Source organism: Cheilinus undulatus, linkage group 2 (assembly GCF_018320785.1).
Source record: "Cheilinus undulatus linkage group 2, ASM1832078v1, whole genome shotgun sequence".
Lineage (NCBI taxonomy): Eukaryota > Metazoa > Chordata > Actinopteri > Labriformes > Labridae > Cheilinus > Cheilinus undulatus.
Window position 1 is genome coordinate 39933973 of NC_054866.1, and position 22230 is coordinate 39956202.

At 41.2% G+C, this 22230-nt stretch overlaps 1 protein-coding gene across 17 annotated transcripts in view; it reads right to left on the reverse strand.

The window, feature by feature from the left end:
* Window positions 1-1524: 1524 nt before the first annotated feature.
* The window catches only part of robo2 (roundabout, axon guidance receptor, homolog 2 (Drosophila)), a 438879-nt gene continuing 418173 nt past the window's right edge, over window positions 1525-22230 (reverse strand). For 11 of the 17 annotated variants that reach the window (XM_041802876.1, XM_041802927.1, XM_041802906.1 and 8 more), the window contains 8 exons: window positions 21415-21574; window positions 17059-17322; window positions 15934-16148; window positions 10675-10857; window positions 10073-10231; window positions 9606-9866; window positions 7013-7207; window positions 1525-4394 (listed from right to left, as the gene is read on the reverse strand). In XM_041802876.1, the coding sequence (XP_041658810.1) occupies window positions 4393-4394; window positions 7013-7207; window positions 9606-9866; window positions 10073-10231; window positions 10675-10857; window positions 15934-16148; window positions 17059-17322; window positions 21415-21574 (1439 nt within the window). In that variant the 3' untranslated portion in view covers window positions 1525-4392. The remainder of the gene's footprint in view (window positions 4395-7012; window positions 7208-9605; window positions 9867-10072; window positions 10232-10674; window positions 10858-15933; window positions 16149-17058; window positions 17323-21414; window positions 21575-22230) is intronic. The other 6 variants (XM_041802995.1, XM_041802980.1, XM_041802988.1 and 3 more) reach the window with 1 other exon arrangement.

Here is a 22230-nt window from a genome sequence, read left to right on the forward strand (position 1 = left end):
ATGTCAGGGTCTCGCGATAGCATGGTCCATCTTGAGTAAAGGGAGAATGGGAAAATAACGCGACATATTTGAGGCACCTTTGGAACACAGTTCATCCGGCTGTTTCAGCTTGTAAAAATGTAAAGCTCAAACCTGCAGGTTTTTTTATTATTGCGTTGGATTTGTTTTTACTTGCCCTTTTCTAACAAAAAGAAAATACAGTAGGTAGGAGGTAGAAACGTGGTGCTTGTTACTATTTTTATTTAAATTGTTTAGAACTTTATATTTGTTGGCCTGTTAGCTCTTGCCTTAGCCAGTGGTACCCCAGACCCCTACAGAAACATGGTCATCCTACTATTTTATGAAAATTCTCTACACGCTCTGTACTTTTGTAAAGAATTTACTTTTCCTTGAGTAGATTTATAGATCAGTACTTTTACTTTAGTACATTTTAACCATGGTAACTGTACTTTTACTTGAGTACAATAGTCCTGTCCTTTTTTTCACACCTCTGTAAAAATCACTGACAGATTTGGAGGATGACCAATACCCCTGATTTATGAAAAAAAAAAAAAGTTAATTATGAAAAATAAAGATAATAAATTACGGCCCATGCCAGCGATAGGAAGATATATGGACTGTGTAAAAAGAGGCCAATGTCTGGAAGCTGGATCATCTGCCAAAATGTGTCCTTCCCACCAAAGCTGTCCTTGATCAGTTGATAGGAAGTGATTGCACCACTGTCAGTATGGACAGCACACCTAAGATTATGACCTACCTTACGTTTTTGGCCCAAAGCTGTGGAGCATTACAAAAGACACAAATGGCTGCTCCTGCAGATCTTAACCTTAACTGGGTTGAATATAGACAAACTGCTTTATTTCAGTGACAGTCTGCTGCTCAGGAGATGAGATTTAGAAGAGATGTAGAAATGGAACATTTGTCCCCAGCTAGAATCAAATAAGGGACAAGTTTTGTGGTATGTACATGATCCTTACTGAGAGCCCAATGGAAGCAGAACCTAAATCTCAAGGAAAATTGCATTTTATGGATAAATAAAACAAATAAGAGCAAGCTCTTTCTTACTTGTTAATAATTACACATAACACAGATACAGAGGCTGTTCCTAGGTTTTAAGGCTCCTGTTATGTGAGCTCCATGCAGAGAGAAAGGTTGAAAGCATGCAGCCTGTCTCGGTGATTTAGGAGATTTGGATTTGTGTTTGAAGCTGCTCCTCCACCAGGATCAAGGTAGGGATTGGTTTGACATAAAAAGAGCAGCTGAGTCAGGAGCTCCTTAGCAAACACATATAAGGTTACACACTGCTCAAGCAAGAACACACAATGCACAAAGTAGCAGCTCTCTTTGATGCTGAGTCAAACACTGGAAAGATAAAACTTTTCATTTAGAAAGTTTTGCAGCTTTAAGTACATTTATTTTAGCAAAGATACAAAAAGTTACTTGTTTCTGTATTATCTAATAATCAAACAGAATTTTAGTCATTTTCATTTTTCAAAAATATTTTATTTGATATTGATCCAGGTACAAGGAAATAAAAGAACATGGATTTATCTTACAGGACATGGGAATGAGACTGTAAAAGTTTATTTTCTTGATCCACTCTCTTCTTGGACAAGGACATGCAAGTGAGTACAGAAGGTGGTTTACAGAAAAAGAAAAAAAAGCAGAATGTACTGTAGAAATGGCATCGGATCACCCCGTACTGTACAGAAAGACTTCACCCAACAACTTTCTCTTTTTGTCGTTTTTAATCCTCTTTTATAGCAAAAAGGCAACACACAGAGAGGCTACAAAGAATCAACAATATTGAGAAAATAAACAAAAGAGAGGGAAAGCCAAAGTACTTCCATCCTTCCAAAAAGACGTTTTCTCTATTGTCTCCACAAGCAAATTGTGAGCATTTTTGCTCCTTGTGTTCAAAGGGGGTTTAAAGTTTCTTCAGTTTTGACATGAGAGGAGCAGTGCGGTGAACATGCAGGACGAAGAGTGACTCAGACGACTACTGACCCAGCATTTTTCACCTGTGTGTGTGCTTCCTATCATCGCCGCCTTACGGCCTCGCTGCTCGCCTCTGACAGCAAACTTTACAAGGAACAAAAAACACATCTTATATTCCACGAATCTTTATGCATATTTCACAATATACTTTTATTATCATTTTAATAAATACAAAACGACACTGTGATTGGAAAGAAAACAATGAGTATTAAAGAGACACAAAACGCAATAGACATTAAAAATATCAATCTTAATTTGGTATGTTCTTTTACTGACATCTTGTCTTAAGGTGGATGAACCAGCACGTTTTACTTAGAATCAAAAACCCACAGCAGAAAAGAAAGGAGGGGACGACAGAAACGGGCATGAGAGGGATATTTTTGTCAATGAAAACGGAATGGCATAATCAAGTGGAGATGCGTATGGATATATACACATATATACACATACATAAACACCACCAGAATGTAAAATAACCTGAGATACTCTTGCACCTCATTTCCAGAACACTGGCCACTGGGCGGATGATAGAAAATGACGATGGCATGACGACAACAGTACAACAGCATCTGATGGCCTTTAGTTTCCACCCCCCCTTTTATCAACATTAGCAGTACAAAAAAAGACAAAACAAACAGTCATCAAACCACAAAAATCCTGAACATTTATATCGAAAACATTGTTGTAAGCAGCGTTTTTGGAGTCCATAAAAGGCATACAAAGAAACAAGCTTTTCATTAAAAAAGGACAACCAATAAAAACATTGTCTGAAGAGACAAAAATATTGAGATTCAGAGGCTGAGAAGTTGAAGCGGCAGATGATAAGTGTGTTTTTGTGGCACACAGGCAGATAGAAAGTGATCTGCTCCACAGTGTGGCTGTAGACATGGAGGCAGTGAGACCTGCTTTGTTAATATACAAGGCTTTTCTCCATTGTAACTCAAAGCTACATTGTAAATCATACACGTTACTTCTCACACAACACTGTGCTGATCAGAGTGCGCTGGCGACTGAAGCACCAACATTTAGAGACACCTCAGTTTAGCAGCACGTAGCTGGGCCTAACATGCCACTGGATTCTTATAACAATGAAACAAAAATAAAACAGTAAGTGCTCTAAAAAGCAAACTATATTTAAATGGAATCAACTAAAGACATACAATTTCAAACATAAAAAGATGTAAACAAATTGTGTTGCTCCACTGATCATTAAGGTAGATGTGGGAGTATAATTGCTACTAATCACAAGAAATACTCCTTTGTGATGTTTACCTGTTAACCTGTTAAGGCGATAAAAGAATCATAAAGCAGCCTCTGTAAGTGCTCTGACTGGACAGATTTTCCCTCTTCTTCTGACTGTTTTATGGTTAGTTTTTCTGAACATGGAGCATAAATTTGCCAAAATTTTAGGCAGTAAATCAAACAAACAAAACTTGAAATGCTTGACGACACTTATAAAAAAATAAAACTTCCTCAGTCTGTTTCTGTAAATAAGAAAACACATTGAAATGTCTAAAATACAGAGCACTTAAAGTTTCTAGCATGAATTAAATATTCTACTCATTCGGCTACAGCTTTGTGTCCAGTTCTTCACGCCTCATATCTGCCCCTCAGACTCTCTAACCTTGTGTGTCTGCCACCCTTTTAGTCTCACCTACAGAAATGGGTGCCTTATTTGTGAGCAAAGCCTAACTCTTTAATATCTCTCTGTACATTAGTATATAATTTTCTTCTCTTTACTTTACAGTACAGAAACTCCTCTTCACATATTCTTCCGGTTCTTCATGTCAGCAGGAGCTATGTTTTTGTGCTTATCACCAAAAATTGCAGTGCAAAAACAATAATTAATAATAATAATGATAATAATTAATGGTAACTATTAACAAACAATGGATTATAAAACAATTATTTTATGGCAAAACAGCCACTCAAATTCACATATAATACAAATGACCAGATAAAACCGACTGTTCCTGTTTATGTAAATAAAAAGCTCAAACTGAATCAGGCTTGCATAGCAATGCAACAACAACTTAAAGAATATATTTACATGAAACAAAATTCCCTTTTCCCCCCAAAGGACAGTTACCAGAAAAAATTGTTCTCTTATAGATGTTTTCTTGTTTTTTTACTTGCCTTTTTCTAACAAAAAGAAAATTACAGTAAGGTAGGAGGTGGAAAATATTTTCTCGAGGACAAAAACATAGTGAGATGTACAGTATGTCTGTGTCTATACATCACATTTACAGTTTCTGTGACACTGCTTGCCCTCTGCTGCTCTCCCTCCTCTGAGGACACACAGAGAAGGACAAAGTTCGTTGCCCTAACCGGGAGGGCATCGTTTCTTCGAGGACAGGCCAGCTCTTTCTTCCAGTTCACATCCCTGGCAGATCACTCTGTGGGAAGCAGGGGAAAAAAAAAAGGAGTCAAAATTTAGAATTCATTATAGATTAAGAGTCCCTTTAAAAAGTCTACACACTGCTGTTGAAATTAAGAAATTAGAATATTAAAAGCCAAAATGTCTGGCTGAAAACTATGTCTATTACCAAATAAGTATAGTAAATATCTGAATGTTAGATATTGTGTTACCTAGTCAATATGTTGCAAGAACACTTTAATATAAACTCAAAGTAATTTTACTATAATTCACTTCCTATTGTGTGCTGGGGTTGTTTTTCTATTTGGACAGCACATGGCTAATTTAGGCAGTGAATATTTATGTGATCAATGAGGATGACATCAAATGCTGATTTTCAGGGGACTTGAGAGCTACTGAAAGCTATGCATAGACATTAGCAGTATGGAGAGATTTTGAGTCATTGATGCTGATAATAAGGAAGTCAAAACAAAGGGAACTGTAGAAAGCTGTGCAGCATAAACAAAGAGGAGAGAATTGTTGTGTTGATGAGCAGGTAAATTTACCTATGACTAGTTCTCTGATGAAGTGAAACTGTATTCAACACAAAATCCTGTCATGCAGAAAAGCATGAGTCATTTGGACTGGTGGTGAGAGCACCATCTCACTTTGCCATAGCTTGGAGTTCTAGTTCTAGGCTTTCTGGCTAATTTAGCCTATAGCAGAAGCAAATGCAACTTCAGCTGCAGGGGAAAAGCCATCAATGAGATGAGGAGAGCATTGAATCATCCACAGTGGCTTTTTTTGTCTTTCTTCAGGACTGCTCCAAATAAACCAGGATGATAGGATGACTTTACTGAGGTTACAGTTAAGATCATCAGTTTATAGGACTAATGTTTGACAACTGATGGTAAAACTAAATTTTCTTTTGTAATGCTGAGTTTAAAGGTGGTGTCTAGTCAACAGAGCACTGGTTGGTTATTTGTTTGGACAATTCGTTAGTGTTTTCAGTAAAGGATGTTATATGGCTGCTGAGCTACTGAGCTATGGAGCAGCTTCTGTGCTAATGAGCTAACTTAAAGCAAACAGTGCTAAAGTGAAGCTAAGTGCTGTTGTTTATGTGTAAAGCGTGGGCATTTGTTGTGTAGCTGACTGCATTTGCATAAAGAAAAGCTCACGATATCAACTGTTTGTTTAAACAGCTTAAACAAAGACAAATAAAAGAATGTCTCTATGCAGTCATTTCCAATGTGTAGCATGTGTCAAGGAGCCTGTAATAACAGAGTGACAAGAACTGGGGATCGATTTCTATTGTGTTGGATTTGGATCAGGTTTAGACGTGTTTCCTCAGTCCTGCTTGTGCACAGGCATAAAGCTGTATCACAGTGTTTCTTTCATTGTATGTTTTATTCCTGTCAAATTCAGGTTATTGGTTGCATGGCCATCTGAAATATATGTCTGGTAGTTGTTCTAAATAGCCAGAATTATTGGGGACTGCTGGTCATTTTGGCTGAAGAAAAAGTCTAGCAGAATCTCTCCCCTAGACTGATACTTTGTTGAAGCATGTTTTGATTTCATGACAGCATTTAGGCTTTTTGGGTAGGAGTCTATCAGCTTAGCCTCTCTAGACTTAGCAAAATTCGCCCACTCTTCCTTAAAAAATCACTCAAATCCGTCAGATTATGAGTGCATTTCTTGTGAGCTGTCCTCTTCAGGACATCATGAAAAAGAAAATCATAACCACAGCAAAGCATGGTGGGGGGAAGCAATTTAGTTAAGGTGGAGGGAATTATGAAGAGATTCAAATACCAGTCAGTTTGGCACAAAACCCTCAGGTATCTGCCAGAAAGCTGAGGATGAAGAAGAATTTCCCCTTTCAGTGCAACAATGACCCAAAGCATACATTCAAATCTGTAAAAAACTGGCTTTATCTGAGAAGATAGACGATTTGGAACGGCCCAGCAAGAGCCCAGGCTCCAGTCCTATTGGCAATCTGTGGGGTGATAGTCTGGGGTGTTCTCTTTTTATAGCCACTGTATACCAAAAGAAAGACTTCAGCACTGCTGGGATGTCTTCTATACTCTTTTTTTCCCAAAAATGTATGATACCAATCTGCTGTGTTAGCATTACAGAGTTCTTGCAAGGATCCGCTTAGCTTAGCATAAATTCAAATCAATTTTTCGGTCAGATTGTGCTGCTACATAAAAGAAATTTAACTCCAGCTTGCATAAGCTCTTAATAAACTGACAGAGTGTGCAGAGGAAACATTTACAGGAAAATACAAAGCTAAACAAAGTTACAGTATCAAGTTAAACAAATCAGAGCTTAAGGCCAAAAGACTACAACAGCTAGCACTGCTCTTTCTAAAATTAGCTCATTAATGCTTTGAAAAGTCTCTAATTAACATGTGTTTGTGGGTTTAATCTGTAGCCAAACAAAAAGAGCTGTGTATTTAAAAAGGAGGTGTGTGCTTTGAATATTTGTCAGTAAACAACAGGCAGGGCCAGTGACCTCGTTGTTATAGTGAAGCTGTGAAGAATCCACAGAAGTACCGTGTGATTGTAAAGTTGATGTTTTGCCAGAATTATTTATAGCAATCTCATGGCTAAATAACAAAACAAAACTGTTCTCTTTTTGAATGCTGGAAATCCTACTCACATAACTCTCCCGAGTACTGTCCCTGTCCGTTGGCCCCCAGGAATTCTGCATGCTCTGAAGCCGTCCACTGCTGCGGCTGCCGTGGACCTTCGGTCTTGCGTGGCCCCGTCGAGCCCTTCGAGGAGGCTGTGCCAGATGAGCTGTGGCCCCCGGGGGAGGGGAAGGATGGTTTACTGTATGGCAGGCACCCTTCCTCTGCAAACACAAAGAGGGGTCACTTTAAGTTTGACACAACACGTGACTTTTATTGTTGCAGTGAAACACATTGAACATCTGATGCATGCAGACAAAGAGCATTTAGAAACATTCGCCTCCTCCTGACATCTGCAGAGTGGTCGTGCCAACAGGCGATGCCAGGGCGCGCCACAGAGAGAAATCTCAGCCTCACACATGGCTCTGCGGCTAGCAGCCTTATGCGGGGGTAAATACAATAACACAGGGACCTCTGGCTGTTGTGGCCCCCCCTGCTGCAGGGCATCATAACATTGACCCTCAGCAGTCTCCATCTTTCCGTGAAATCTCATCAAACTGCTCCCCACTGCTTGGCTAATGACTGTAATAGAGGCTGCCCCGACCTCGCTGGATTCTACTGTGAATCAGTCAGCTCTCTGACACATGAGGGAATTCACCTATGTGCGTGTTTTTTTTTTTTTTTTTTTAAGACGATGAGTGCAGCACCTGTCTTTGTCTCACAGTCTCAGATGAACTGTCTGATGAAGCACTCACACACAAACACACATTAGCGCAGACTCACACAGATGGGGTGTGGAGTGGCTGCTGTTTGTGTGTGAAAAGAAAGCTGAAGCGATTAGGGTGCATTTCGGTTGCCGGGGCCTCCTGCTTCAGTTGGAGCTGAGCTGGCCAACTTTGGCAACAGTTACAGGGGCGTTTGGGAGACTGGGGGGTGGGCATTCTGGAAACCAGAGCAAGTGGCAGACAGTGCAATCTGTTCATGGGAGCCCAGTCTGAACGCAGCATGAGAGCTAACTTCAACACAAGAACTCGGGGAAATATCTCTTGAAAATTCACAGCAGCAGCAAAACTCCTGAGTCCTGCTATGAAGCAATTAATTAACTGTTTCATAAAATGCTTACTATAAGAGTTAACAGGAATGTTTCAAACTGTTTAGATTGTGAAACTGAAATGTTTCAATTCCTTTTTAATGAGTTGCTTTAAATGAGCAAAACAATTTCATGGATTTCGTTTAGCTGGGAAGTGGTGCAGAACTGGATTATATTACACATTATTCTGGCAAGATTTCATTTTCACAAATAAATAATGCTGCTGTTTATGCAAAGCATGGATGAAGATATGTGAACGGCTCCCCTTCATGTGTGTGTATGTATGTATTACTGTAGACGTCAATATGTCAAAACTTTGTTGTTGAGAAAAAAAAGAAATGACAACTAGCTAGCTCATCTTCTGAAATAAGATAGCTGAAAGTTTAGTTTCCAAACACATAAAGTCAAGGTAACAAGCAGTATATCAAAACCAATAACCAAATTTATATCTTAAAGTTATGACTGCATTCTATAATTGACTTGTACCTTAAAATGTTACAAGGCTAAAAAGAAGAGATTATAACCTAATGCTTAAATTAGGATCTAAAAAAGTTTAGGGCCCAGTCCACATGTAGGCAGGTATTTTTGAACACTGGGACTTTTTTACATGATGCAAACTGCATTTCAGGTTAGATTATGGACCTCTAATCAGATTTAGCAAGTAAGGTCAAACCTCCATAATGAAGCCTAAATACAACAGCTGTTTTGGGATGTGATATTAGAGATGAACAAAATTTGATTTTTGCCAATATCTGATATGCTCATATTTACTGATTAACTTTATCTGAAACCAAATATCGATACTGATATTTCAATGAAGTTAAGACATAAAACTTTGGTCCTTCAAACACTTTAAAGTGTAAGGAATGGTAATGAATCAAGAAAAAGACTTCAGCTGGTACAGGTCTGAAGGTCCAGCCTAAAACTCCACAAACTTATTTGTTCGTACTGCTAACATTTAGAACTGATATAGGCAGATTTTAAAAACCAAAAAAATTGCTGATATGGTAATTCCCTTTTTACTAAGCCAATACCTGCAGATACAATTGTGCAAGTAATATTGTGCATATTGTGTTGATAACACTACTTTGGGAAAACTACCCTACTAAGAGTGAAAACTGAGGATTAAGCTTTCTCCTCGGTTTGATGTCATTGGTGTGCAAAGTTATGCCTTTTGCATGCATGACAAATGGATACCAAACTTGTGCTTGTTGAACCTTCCACATGCTTACAGATACTAACAGTTGCTCTCTATGAAACTGTCATTGCAGAGGAAAAGCAAGAACATTTTCGCATGTCAGGGACATCCTTGTGGCCTCTAGGTGAGCTGCTTCACCCACGCAGGTGAACTACTGACCTGGTGTGTACTTTCCAGCACCTAACAGTGCATTTTTGTGTTTTATGTGGAAAAGATTATTCTTGACAACAGAGATGGAAAAACTCCGTTTGCAAAAATTACCAGCCTTTGTATGGACTAGGCCAAAAAATCTGGGATATTTTCTTTCTTTATATGTTTACTTCTTGAGCCATACCTGTTTTGTGTCCCCTCCGTCCATCATCAGCTCGGTCCACGGAGCCCAGCCTGTCTTGGGCCTGGCGATGATGGTCCAGAGTGGCACGCGCCTGTCTGTCAATGGAGTTCTTTACTTCATCAGACAGGACTCCTGACATAGGTGGGCGCTCCAGAGATGAAGCCTTTCTCTCTGTGGGGGCTGCCATGCCGCTTATGCTGCGGGCCCCCTGGATACGGCCCTGCCCCTGACAGGGAGGAGGCTCAGGGGGAGGAGGTAGGTCTGTACCAAATGAGACATCAACAGAATGAACCGAAAGAACATTTCAATTACTTAAAAAATTGTAATGCTTGTTTAAGTATCAACGACTCAAATAATACACTATTATGGTGCACATATGTCAAAGTCCTTCTTTTTGATAAAGAACAACAGATGTTAAAGAAAACTTTCTAAAAAAAAACTTCAGTGTGTTTTAATGGCTGCCTCACCGTCTGCACCAGGATCTCTCCGGTGGGGTGCTGTGCCCTGGCTTCTCGGTTTGCGTGTGGGCCTGGTGGCCCTCTGGTGGCCCAGGCTGTGCGTGCCGACTGTGCTGCCATCTGTTGAGAATGGACTACTGGGCCGGGGCCTGTGGGACAAGCCTTTACCTGCAAGATGATGAGAGAAGCACCAGCCAGCTGGTTAATAAAGACACTGAGAGCTAATGCCAAGTCAGTGCAGCTGAAGCTGTCATCAAGGAAGGAATGGGTTATCAATCAATATCCAAAACCTATTAGAAAATAAAGGTCTGAAGGAGTAGAAAAGACGCTTTTAAGAGGCTGCAATGATAAAATCACCCAAATATTAATAACCAAAGAAGCCTGTTCAAAGCCAGAATAGTCAAAGAGTCAAAGATGGAAAGGTCTGCAGTCTAGCCATGTGCAAAAGAGGCCATGCAAGACCAGGGCAAGTTTCCACAAGCAGCAGAGAGAAAATCACCAGCCAATATCAGCCAATAGATGGCAGGAGGACGATTGAAAGCAGAAAGGAACATCGTCTGCCACCATAAGAAGATCCAGTCCAGCAGAGCGGAGCCAGTCTCCACACCAACCTCTCTTGCTGAGACTTGTGCCTTCCAGGCGGTATCCCGCCTTGTCTGCCGCAGCCACCAGGGCCTGGGCAAAGCTGCAGTGAGTAAAGATGGAGCCATCGGACGAACTGCCCAAACTGGACCTGTGGCTGGAGAAATTACGGTCGTCCTCCGAGGCTGAGCCCCACCCATTCACCATGGACCCTGAGGAACACCACAGGCTTCAGCAAATGTGCGTTTAAGTATGTTAGACTGCTTGTGTGAATAAATACTTTAATAATTTTCAGCTCAGTGGCTATAACCTTTATGGAAATATGATCTGACATTTGAAACATCTGTGCCATGATTGAACATTTAGATGGGTGAATGTATTGAGTGATCTTATAAAAAGATTATATACACGTTCTCGACTTAAATGATTTCTTGTTTGCTGCAGGGCATTTCTTTTCTTGCAGGTGAGTGCTTCTGTGTAGTCATTCTGTTCCGGCCTGTCCTCTTTCATCCAGTACACACACACATACAGAATATATGATGCATACACGCACACAGGTGCACGCAAACACACACACCATAATGCGTGCAGTGGAACAGCAGGACTGGCATCGACTGATTTGCTCGTCTTTTGATAAAGAACAATGAGCACACCTGTGCTGAGCAGACTTAGCAGCAAAACTGCCTCAGGTGACACTGATGAAGCATCACACAAAGCAATGTACTGAATCAAACACCTGGTATGCAAACACTTTTTTTGTTTCTGTTTAAAAATGCAAGGCTAACATTGTCTTAAAGATACAGAAACTTTTTAAGAAAGTAAAGTATCACTTGTAGCTTTAGCAACATTGACTCAGACATGATACCTTAGGGATGGTTAATAAACAGGAGTGACAATCAGTACCCTACAAAACAATCTGCAAACAGTGAACATACACTATATTGCCAAAAGTATTCACTCACCCATCCAAATAATTGAAATCAGGCACCTAGGCATGCAGACTGTTTGCACAAACATTTGTGAAAGCATCTCTCAGGAGCTCAGTGAATTCCATCATGTTACTGTGATAGGACGCCACCTGTGCAACAAGTCCAGTCGTGAAATTTCCTTGCTCCTAAATATTCCACAGTCAACTGTCAGTGGTATTATAACAAAATGGAAGCCACTGGGAACAACAGCAACTCAGCCACAAAGTGGTAGGCCACGTAAAATGACAGAGCAGGGTCAGCGGATGCTGAGGTGCACAGTGTGCAGAGGTTGCCAACTTTCTGCAGAGTCAATTGCTATAGACCTCTAAACTTCATGTGGCCTTCAGATTAGCTCAAGAACAGTGCATAGAGAGCTTCATGGAATTGGTTTCTATGGCCGAGCAGCTGCATCCAAGCCATACATCACCAAGTGCAATGCAAAGCATCAGATGCAGAGGTGCAAAGCACTGCGCCACTAGACTCTAGAGCAGTGGAGACGCGTTCTCTGGAGTGACAAATCACGCGTCTCCATCTGGCAATCTGATGGACTAGTCTGGGTTTGGTGGTGGAGGGAGGATTATGATGTGGGGTTGTTTTTCAGGAGCTGGGCTTGGCCCCCTAGTTCCAGTCAAAGGAACTCTGAATGCTTCAGCATACCAAGAGATTTTGGACAATTCCATGCTCCCAACTTCGTGGGAACAGTTTGGGGATGGCCCCTTCCTGTTCCAACATGACTGTGCACCAGTGCACAAAACCAGGCCCATAAAGACATGGATGAAGGAGATTGGTGTGGATGAACTTGACTGGCCTGCACAGAGTCTTGACCTCAACCTGATAGAACACCTTTGGGATGAATTAGAGCGGAGACTGAGAGCCAGGCCTTCTCGTCCAACATCAGTGTGTGACCTCACAAATGCGCTTCTGGAACAATGGTCAAAAATTCCCATAAGCACACTTCTAAACCTTGTAGAAAGCCTTCCCAGAAGAGTTGAAGCTGTTATAGCGGTAAAGGGTGGACCAACGTCATTTTAAACCCTATGGATTAAGAACTGGATGTCACTTAAGTTCATACTAAGTCAAGGCAGGTGAGCGAATACTTTTGGCAATATAGTGTATACTTCAAGACTTTTTCATACATATCTGTGCTACTGCAAGTAATTCCCCATGCATAGACTTTTCTTTACACAAGCAGTTAGGCCAGCACTTTAAATATAAAAGTATCAGTCTGCCAATAAAAATATGCCACTTTGGCAAGCAAAACACAGCGAACAGTCGGCTAATGTGACAGCTTTCAGTGGGACGAGTTTGGCAGACTTTGTACAAGTGGCACAAACCCAAATGCTATGCTCACACACAAATACACAAGCACACATTATCCCTGCCTCACACAGAACACAAGAAGACTGATGTGATTGAACAGACTGCTGTAATGGAGAACAGGGGAGGTGTGAGAGTAAAGGTTGTAGAAGGAGTGATGGGGCAAAAAGATCACAGCAGGATTTATTAGAAGGTCAGTGTGATACAAAAGGTACCATACACCTTGGCAGATTCAAATCCTCACACTTCCTCAATTTATTAACTGTCAAAATAAGAAATCAAGATGCTTCTTCTGTTTGCAGTGTGATGTTACACATTTGAATCTTTCTTTAAACTTGGTAATATGATAATGCATGTTTCTTTAATCCAGAGATATTGGGACCCCCCTTCAAAGAGCTCAACATCTAAGAGTCTCTTCATCTTTAACCCTTCATCTCAAAAAGGTCGTTACTCAGTCACTGCTTGTAACTACGGGGAATTGCACCTTTAACAGCCAAAGTTGCAACAGCTTTTCAGCCGTATTGCAGTCAAATTCACTCAGATTAATGGAAACTTCTGTAAAATATAAGCTTGCATAAGGCAGAGAAGCCCTTACACAACCCGTTTTTATGGCGCTCACTGAAATCCAAGGCAGTAACTACTCTGAGCCCTCCATCTCACAGAGCTATTTTCTTTGAAATTCTTTTCTGAGAGTTTTTCTCTAAAGAAAGAAAGACAGCAATTCCACTGGGTCCAATCCTCCCACAAAGAATAGAGCAGATATTGAAGTATAGGCAGTGCCAGCCAAAGCACTGAGGCTTCCAACTCCTCCGGCTCGGCGAAGGAACACTGCCTCAGCAAATCACATCACAGAATGACTTTTCACTTGCACTAACTGCCACTTTCTACTGCTGAACCTCTGGAGCACTTCTATTCTCTGAAATAGCAGACCAATCAAACTGTGATCATTGTAACATAATTTGATAAAAATTCAATCTAGTTTTCTTTTTGCCCTAGAAACGAGGACTTTTCTTCTGTAGCTCCAGACCAAGCTGTGCTGTCCTTTTATAATGTCTTGAACCAGAGCAATGGGCCAAACCATGTACTCTAAAAACCACTGGCTTACACCTCTCCAGCTCCATGCGCTGATAGAGCAAGGCCAGTAAACGGGAGCTGGTTGGGGGGCAGTAAAACCAAGCCTTGGCCTCCCCTGCCACTAAAACTGATTTACACGGGCAGAAACCCTAATCTGCATGTCGTTAAGCGGGAAAATCATTTCCCCTGAAGAGAAGGCGTCTCCACCTGCCGTCAAGAGACGTGACCTCGCTCCTCGCAAACCTGGCAAGGCTTTATAGCAGAGTAATCGCCCAGAACAGCCCAGCTTTCAGATCACTGTAGGCATAACAGCATTGCTACAGCATCTCAGATTTACACGACCTTTACCGCCTACACACAAAGCCAGGTAATACCTTTGTGTTCACTTCATCTCTCTGGCTCAAGCAAAACACAGCTCCCCACTACCCAACACAATATCAGGATTTACATTTATCTGTGAAAAAAATGTGCAGCATTATCTCAGAATGGAGGGTAACACATTGGGAAGCCTGTGCAGAGAATCTGCTGGTGAAAAATGGTCCCCAAAGGAGAAGCTGGCTCTTTTATTCTGGGGCATCCGTGAAAGTGTTTGATTTACTGGCCTTTGGTGTAACATTAAGAAAACAGACCTATTTCCATATTATTAAAACAATGACAAATCTATCAAGTGAGGCTCGACAGGAATCTACCCTCCCCTATTTGTACAGCCTCAAAATGGTGGCCGCAATAAATCTGAGCAGTTTCTCCTTTCCTCCCTCTCTTCCTCCTGCTCACCCTGGAGCTGAAACCGTGTCTGTGTTGTCAGCGGATGGGGTGTGAGGCAGACTTGCGGAGAGATAAGAAGAAATAGTGCTGTCTTCAGAGTAATACAGTGGAGGAGAGATGCAGTAGATTAGGGCCCCGCTGCTGCTTTATATTCCTCTAAATACATCAGCAGTAGCATGTGTCAGCGCTACCAAAACCACTGTTCCATCATTCCATGGAAAACTACTCTTTAAGGCTGCCACTGACAGGAAAGACCAAAAAGCAGCACCGTCAACCCTCTTTTTCTCATGCTCTTTCTCTCTAAAATCAGATTCAGAGTATTTTCTGCCTGCTCTTTGCATCTCTCACCCATAATTTTGACATTATGGAGTTTGTTTTTTAGTTATTGCACACTTTATTGGAATTTTTAAAGTGTCACTGGGCTAAACTATAGCCTTTTTTAATACCATGATATCCAAATGCCAAACATAGTTCATAAATAACCTGCCAGTTTTGTCCCTGTAGACTACAGATGGAGCGGGTGTCCTGGTCAGTGTTATAGCTGCAGTCTACAGCCCGGCTCTGCAGCTGCAATGTCGTTGCCCTTCATATGTCCCCCTGACAGACGGCTGTAAAAGTTTTCAGTGAGTTGTAAAAATGGAAATGGTGCCTCTGGTCTGGAATGGAATATGCCGCACGTGAAATTTATTTCAAATCTCCTCGGGAAGATATGGGTGGTGCTGGCTCCTGTGTGCAAGTTAAATCACAGTCGCTCTCTCCTTCTTGCCATGCCTCTCCCTCCTCTTAATTTCCCTCTCACTATCCTGTTTAAAATTCATGGACTTTCTTATCTCTTTTTTTGGGAAATGATAATTATAATCCCCCAGAGTCTGCCAAAGTGCTTATAATTTTTGATTGAGGGACACTTGGTAAGCGTGTTCACATAAAAATGTACGCAGAGCAGACTGATTAAGAACAGCAATCCATCTAACACAAGACAAGATGTGACAACAATGGGAAGTAAATGTTTTCACACGCCAAGTAATTAGAGCGTTGTCATAAGATTTAAACAAAGACAGTGAAAAATTGATTAACAACTGTTTAAAACAGTGAAAAAAGTGCTATTATTTGCTCAAATACATGACTGTGGATCAGGCAAAAGACATATTTCTGCATCAGACATACCTGTTAAAGAGCTGTCCAGGTTGTCCATGCTAGACCCTGGTGTGTGCTCAATACCACGAGGATGCCTGGCTCCATAGCCTTCGTCCTCCTCCTCTTCCTCCTCTTCCTCATCCTCGTCAGGCAGGTCAGTCTCCATGTCAGAAACCATTGTGCTCGACACATAGCCCACTGGAGGAGCTGGAGCCTGGGGAGGAAGGGAGCCAACCTGCATGTGCCTGATAGAAGAAAGAGACAGCTGTTACTACAATGAACACAGCAAATACTGTATATCAAGAAATGTGAAATAATTATGAATACAGAGAGATTCAAAGAAATAGACAACAGATACAGAAAACAAGGATATATGTAGAGTGACAGTTGGTGTTCCTATATGTGAACTGCTGAATAAATGTGGACAATTCTCACTAATTCTACTGTGCCACTTGCTTGGTAACATAATGGCCTACTAATTGCTGCTGTAGATGTTACAAAGGCAAGCTCTCTAAGCCTGTCCACACACGGCTGTCACCTCAGTGGCAGCCTGCTCTGCTGACAGCCACGTTTGTTTGAGGAGTGCATGTCTTTGACGCTTTTTGCAGTGGGAATTGGTTGTAATTACTGGCCCTCTGGTGTTGTCAGAGATGCTCTCTAACCAACATAGTCATTACTGGGTAACATGACATCTCCCGCCTGACAAGGCTTACTTGCACACCCCCACACACACACACACACTCTTTACTATTATGAATGAATGCCAGTCTCTCATTCTCCTTGCGTTGCCGACAGAATGAAGCATGGCCTTCATCTGACTTGCATGAGAACAACAACAATGGAATGTGCCATACGGGAGATGGGGGAGTAAACAACCGTGGGTAAGAAATCGTGTCTCTTAGAGGAAGCAAAATACAGTAGGCGCAAAAGTGGTAGCATGGGCCCATTAAAATGAAATGATTAATGGGTTTATCTCCACTGCACACACAGATGACATGAAGAATGCTGCAGCAATGCATGCAGAAAACAATGTACAGTACGCATTTTAATATAACCACAAAGCATTTATTAGATAGATAGATAGATAGATAGATAGATAGATAGATAGATAGCGAATTTTACTCTGTGTAAATCTGTTAACACTGTAGTTTTTACCATGTTTGTTTTGCCATGTCCAGCTGATATGCTCTGGTCAGTTCGTCTAAATGAGCCTGGAGCATGGGCTGCATTTCGTCTCTTGGAGAAGGCGTAAGGGTTGCGGTGGACTGCTGTCCAAAAGAGACAGCAGCTGGGGAGGAGGCAACACCTCGGATGGGTGGGGTGGGAACCCGCTCTTCCTCCTCCTCCAGCTCATCCTCCATGCCCTGGTGAAGATATGTCTGCACAGGCATGGGGGGACCCCAGCCATCACTCTCATACCTGGAGAAAAGAAAGATGCACTTTTATATCTGATATAAGGCTATAGCACAAATGAACATCATAGATGTAGCAGCATCGATCTCTATTGTATTTCCTTGTATTATTTCTGTATTTTTAAGTCAAAGTGTGAGATCTTAGTGTCTATTAAAATTTTCCCAAACCGGGTGGCTTTAAAAACATCCTTGTTGATGAGAGATGGTTACAAACCCAAAGACAGTTGGTGCACTTTAAGATAGCAGCATAGCCCTCCTTAATAAGTAAAAGCACAAAAATGCAAGTAATGCAAGTACTTAACCTAAAAATCATCTAACATAGGAGTGGCCAATTTAAATAAATACAGGCATTTCAGTGCCAAAATTCAACCCATTATAGCTTTAACAGTAAGCATTGTTATAATACCTCATGAAAAACTACTACTTTCCAACACAGGGCTGTGTGACCTTGTCCAACTTTGGTAGGAATTTATTACACAACAGGTCTGAGAGGAATTATGAAGGTAGTCAGGCTTCACTTCCTCATGGCTGTGCTTATACTTGCTGAAATAATACTGGCCATAAAGAAAATGTTCATTAAAGAAATTTGTCAGTGCACACTCCATAGGACATAACTGTTTTAATCTGCTGCCATTAAGAGCCGCCTCAGATTTACAGTGCACGGGACTCTTCATTTGCCAGATAGCCTATTAAAGCCGATGACTCTCGCAGATTGGAAATGGGAGTAAGAGGACGTAGCACCTACTGGACCAAGGAGAGGGACACAGACTAACACTTAACTAAGCTTCTGTTACTTCTGATGAGCATGTCTGAGCATCTGCTGGATTCACTTTGCTTCATCAAATGCTCCAAAATTGCTTACTCATTTTAAAATGTAATGAGAGATATATACTACAGAAAAGGTTTATAATGCATATGACATTTAAATGAACAGCTTTTACATCTTGTTTAGACTCAGAGGTAGATAAAATCCTGCTGATATAAAACCCTGACGGTCTGTCTCCCACTCTTTATGAAACAATGCAATTATTTTTTTCCCTCTGTGGATACGAACAAATAGATTAATCTGAAACCATCTGTGTATCTGTGAGCAGTAGCAGCAGGAGATTGTTCGAACTTTTTTTTTTCCTTCCTCCATTTATTTTCCAGTCATGAAGTCATCCTGTAGACTGAAGACAGGATGAGCAGATAGTTTGATCTGAAGCCATCTGTATCTGAGTTTTCATGGGGGCGACTGTGTATAGGAGCATACATGTGTGTGTTTCCTGCCGCCTGAAGAGACAGCGCACACACTGATCCTTCACTTTTCTCCAGATGTACAGTTGTAAAGCAATTAGCTGCAGAGAAAACATTTCTCAACCCTGTTATTACACAAAGAAGTATGTGGTGTTGGTTATGTTGGCAAGCACTATCATGTTTGTTCCAGCAAGAAAGACTTGACTGCTGAGATGGTCAGACGAGGGAACCATTCACTGCATGCATCATCCATACAGCGATAGCAACATACAAAGGATAATTGTATTTCAGTGCTTCAAATGGTAAGTTATTCCCTTCTTGCATTTTCAATTCTTATAATTGCATTTTTTTTGGTTTATCAGCACACAAATGTTAAAACATTTAGACCTGTTCCTAATATTTCCACAATTTGTCTGAATAAGTTATCGTAAATTCATAACATAAGTTGCTCTGGTAGACAAGATGCAAGTAAGATTAAGGGTCGACAGGTTTTGGTTTTTCAGGGCTGACGTCAATGCCGATTATTTGTAGTGCATGTGACCGATAACCGATATTTGGAACCGTTAAGCATTTGTAAAGACAAACAAAATGTTTTTAATGTGCATTCTAAAACAGCATGTTAAAAAAATTAGGAAAATAAACAATTTAGTACTACTCTGTCAACATGACAAACAGCACAGAGCAACAGTGTAGCAGCAGGAAACAGGCAGTAATGCCGCGCCTGCCCTGTGTCAGTGCCACCTAGGTCTCAGTATTGAATGGCTGGTAGTAGTGTGACATCAAGCCAGTCAGACTGTGTTGTAGGCAGCACATTAGGTGAGACTGCGGAGAGTGAAAACAAAACCAGAGGGGAGGACACGCCTTGTTGTGAAGCCAAAGTAGCACACCTTTGAATTACCAAATTTTGGACGATTATCAGTAAAGAAAATGATGAATCAGTACTCAGCATCAAATACCAGCATCTAATCAGACAGGCCATCATCTGTCTACCCCTATTTCAGATTTTTATTTTTGGGATCTCCAGTGATCAAAAAAGGCTTGAACTGTCTTCCTGTGTGGCATTTTTATTGTGTAAGGCCATATTCGCAACATGCAGCTTCTGGGCAGTTGTGAATCTCTCTGAATATCATCTGTTTGGCTCTTGGCTCTCTGTGATGTTAATCATTGTTAATTAAAGCCCCACATCCTGGGAGTTGTGCTACCGACCTCTGATGGTCACTTGTTGTCTTTTTAATCAAACTAGTGCTTCACAAAGCTCATTTACTTATAATGTAACAAAATTTTCTCAAAGTACATAACCATGACCTTTAAAGGGAGTAAGTGACACAGCTGCAATGTATCCTAGCATGCTTTAAGCAGTGAAACTACTGCTTGCAATACAGAATTAACTAGAAAAGCACCCAGAGAGCACAGACCTCCGCCATTAGCCCTATCTCCCAATAGTTAAGAATCCTTTAAAAATATTCATGGATCCAGACGGTGATCCGGATCACTCCCAAAATCTAATTCGCCGATTCCTCCCTCCCTGGTGAGATGGAGACACGGTGAGGCAAAGCACTGGCTTCACTACGTGTGAAAGTCATGGCAGAGGGTGAATATTCCCCTGTTCCTCCCAGCATTGTGAGTATTCTCACTACAATTCGCTGTCTTTCTCTCTGTTATGCTCCGACTCGTCTCCTAGACTGGGCGTGCATCTTTCAAACTGTATTATCTCCAAAACTTTGGATAAGTTACTCATGTCTGCCACCTCCTGGTATAAAGTTGTAACAGCGCAGCCCTATCTCCCAATAGTACAGAATCCTTTAAAGAATTCCTGGATCCAGACGGTGATCCAGATCAGTCCCAAAATCTAATCAGGTCTTCCTCATGCCATTTCTGCCATTTCCTGAAAATTTTGTGAAAATCCATCCATGACTTTCTGAGTTATGTTGCTAACAAACAAACAAACAAACAAACAAACCCACCTGATCACATAACCTCCTTGGCGGAGGTAATAAGTGAGAATGTAAAAATGTGTTTGGTTGTGTGATGGAGGAGGCTTAACTAGCATCAATAACAGAGTGTGTCTCAACATTTTATCCTGGTATTTTGGCCACAGTGTTTAAGACAAGGATTTTACAGTAACTGATTAAACATATCACATCTAAGGCTGTTGGCTGCATGGCAGCGCAGGAGTAAGCACTGTTGCAGACATGCAGTAAAGGGCCACGGGCCAGATTCGAAAGCGGACAGCCCACGTACATGGATAGTGCCTTAAACCACTTGGCCATCTGTGTGCCAGTACTGCTTAAAGTCTGTATTGTCAAAGTCCAAAAGAAAGTTCCAACAATTGGACAGAAATAATCTCTTTTTTTGTTATCAAGGCTAAGTCTAGACTTCCTCATGGTAAAAAGGAACATTTTTAGTCATAGTTTTAGTTGACAAAATCAACCCTGCTATTTCTTTCCAATTGCCTCCCAAGTCTCTGCAACTGATCAGCACTGGAGTACCTGGGCTGTGCACAGGAAGTCCAGCTTAATATTCCAACCACAGGACTTTGAAAGTCAGAACTCTATTTAGCCACAACAGCTTTTCCACTGGACGTTGTTCAAGAATAAGATCAAGTCCAGAAGCAAATTAAATCTGCCTGCAACATTTAAGAAAAAATGAGAAGGATATTGCCAAAAATGGTTTTCTTTGCTTTTTCCTTCACTTCTGAGATGGTTCCTAAGTTTAGTTTTCTGTTTTCTTTCTGCTTTCAGGTACTAGAAGTGCCATGTTTTAACAGTTGATCATGGGATAGAGAAATTTGAATGTATCTGAAATATATCTGTTCATATCTGAGGAGATAATCTGTGATGGTGTATATCCATAGTGCACATACCCTCCTCCTTCATGAATCTCATTGGGATAATGGTCCATCTCAGTGCCAGGGAGGGGGTGAACAGGAGGAGGGGGCAGGGGAACATTGGCCCAGTTGGACCCATTAGCTTTGCTGGGTTTGGAGCCAGCTTTGGTCTTCTTCTTCTTTCCTCCCTTTCCACCTGGAATGAAGGCGAGAGAGACATTTAAAAGGCGCAGTGGCTGAAAATTAGATTGTAAAAGAAAATCAATTAAAAACTAATAAACGAGTTGGATAGCATTGCAAATTACAGTAGCTTCTGTTGCCAAGTGACAAATGTATCTCGTACTAAAACTCAATTTAATCAAAACATGCCTCTAAGATCGCAGATCCATACCGACTTCATACACAATTTCAAAGACAACATTTCAATAGGCTCCTGCCTGTCAGAGCTTACATAGAAAAGCTCAAGGTTGCCTGATGAAAAGCATGCTCCCATTGATTAATTGCCTGAAAAGCCTCAAATCTCCATAGAAACAGGCGAGAGTGGCGGTAAACGAGGCTGAGGTGGACCTTTGTGCTCCACCTATCCCTCAGTGTCCCCTTTAACACCAGGCTTTAGGCTCTACAATGAAATATCTCACTTCACAGCATCATCATAATGAATGGCTTGTGTAGCGTCAGTGTGTCCCTAATGGAATTCACTGAGAGTCTATTACTACTTTCATTTCTTTTATTACACCGGAGAGCCACTAACCCCATCCATTTCCACTCATATCCCTCCAACACCAGATTCTTCTCCGACCCATCCATCTTTATAAATCTGCCAGCCAGGTCAATACTGGATTTTATACGATT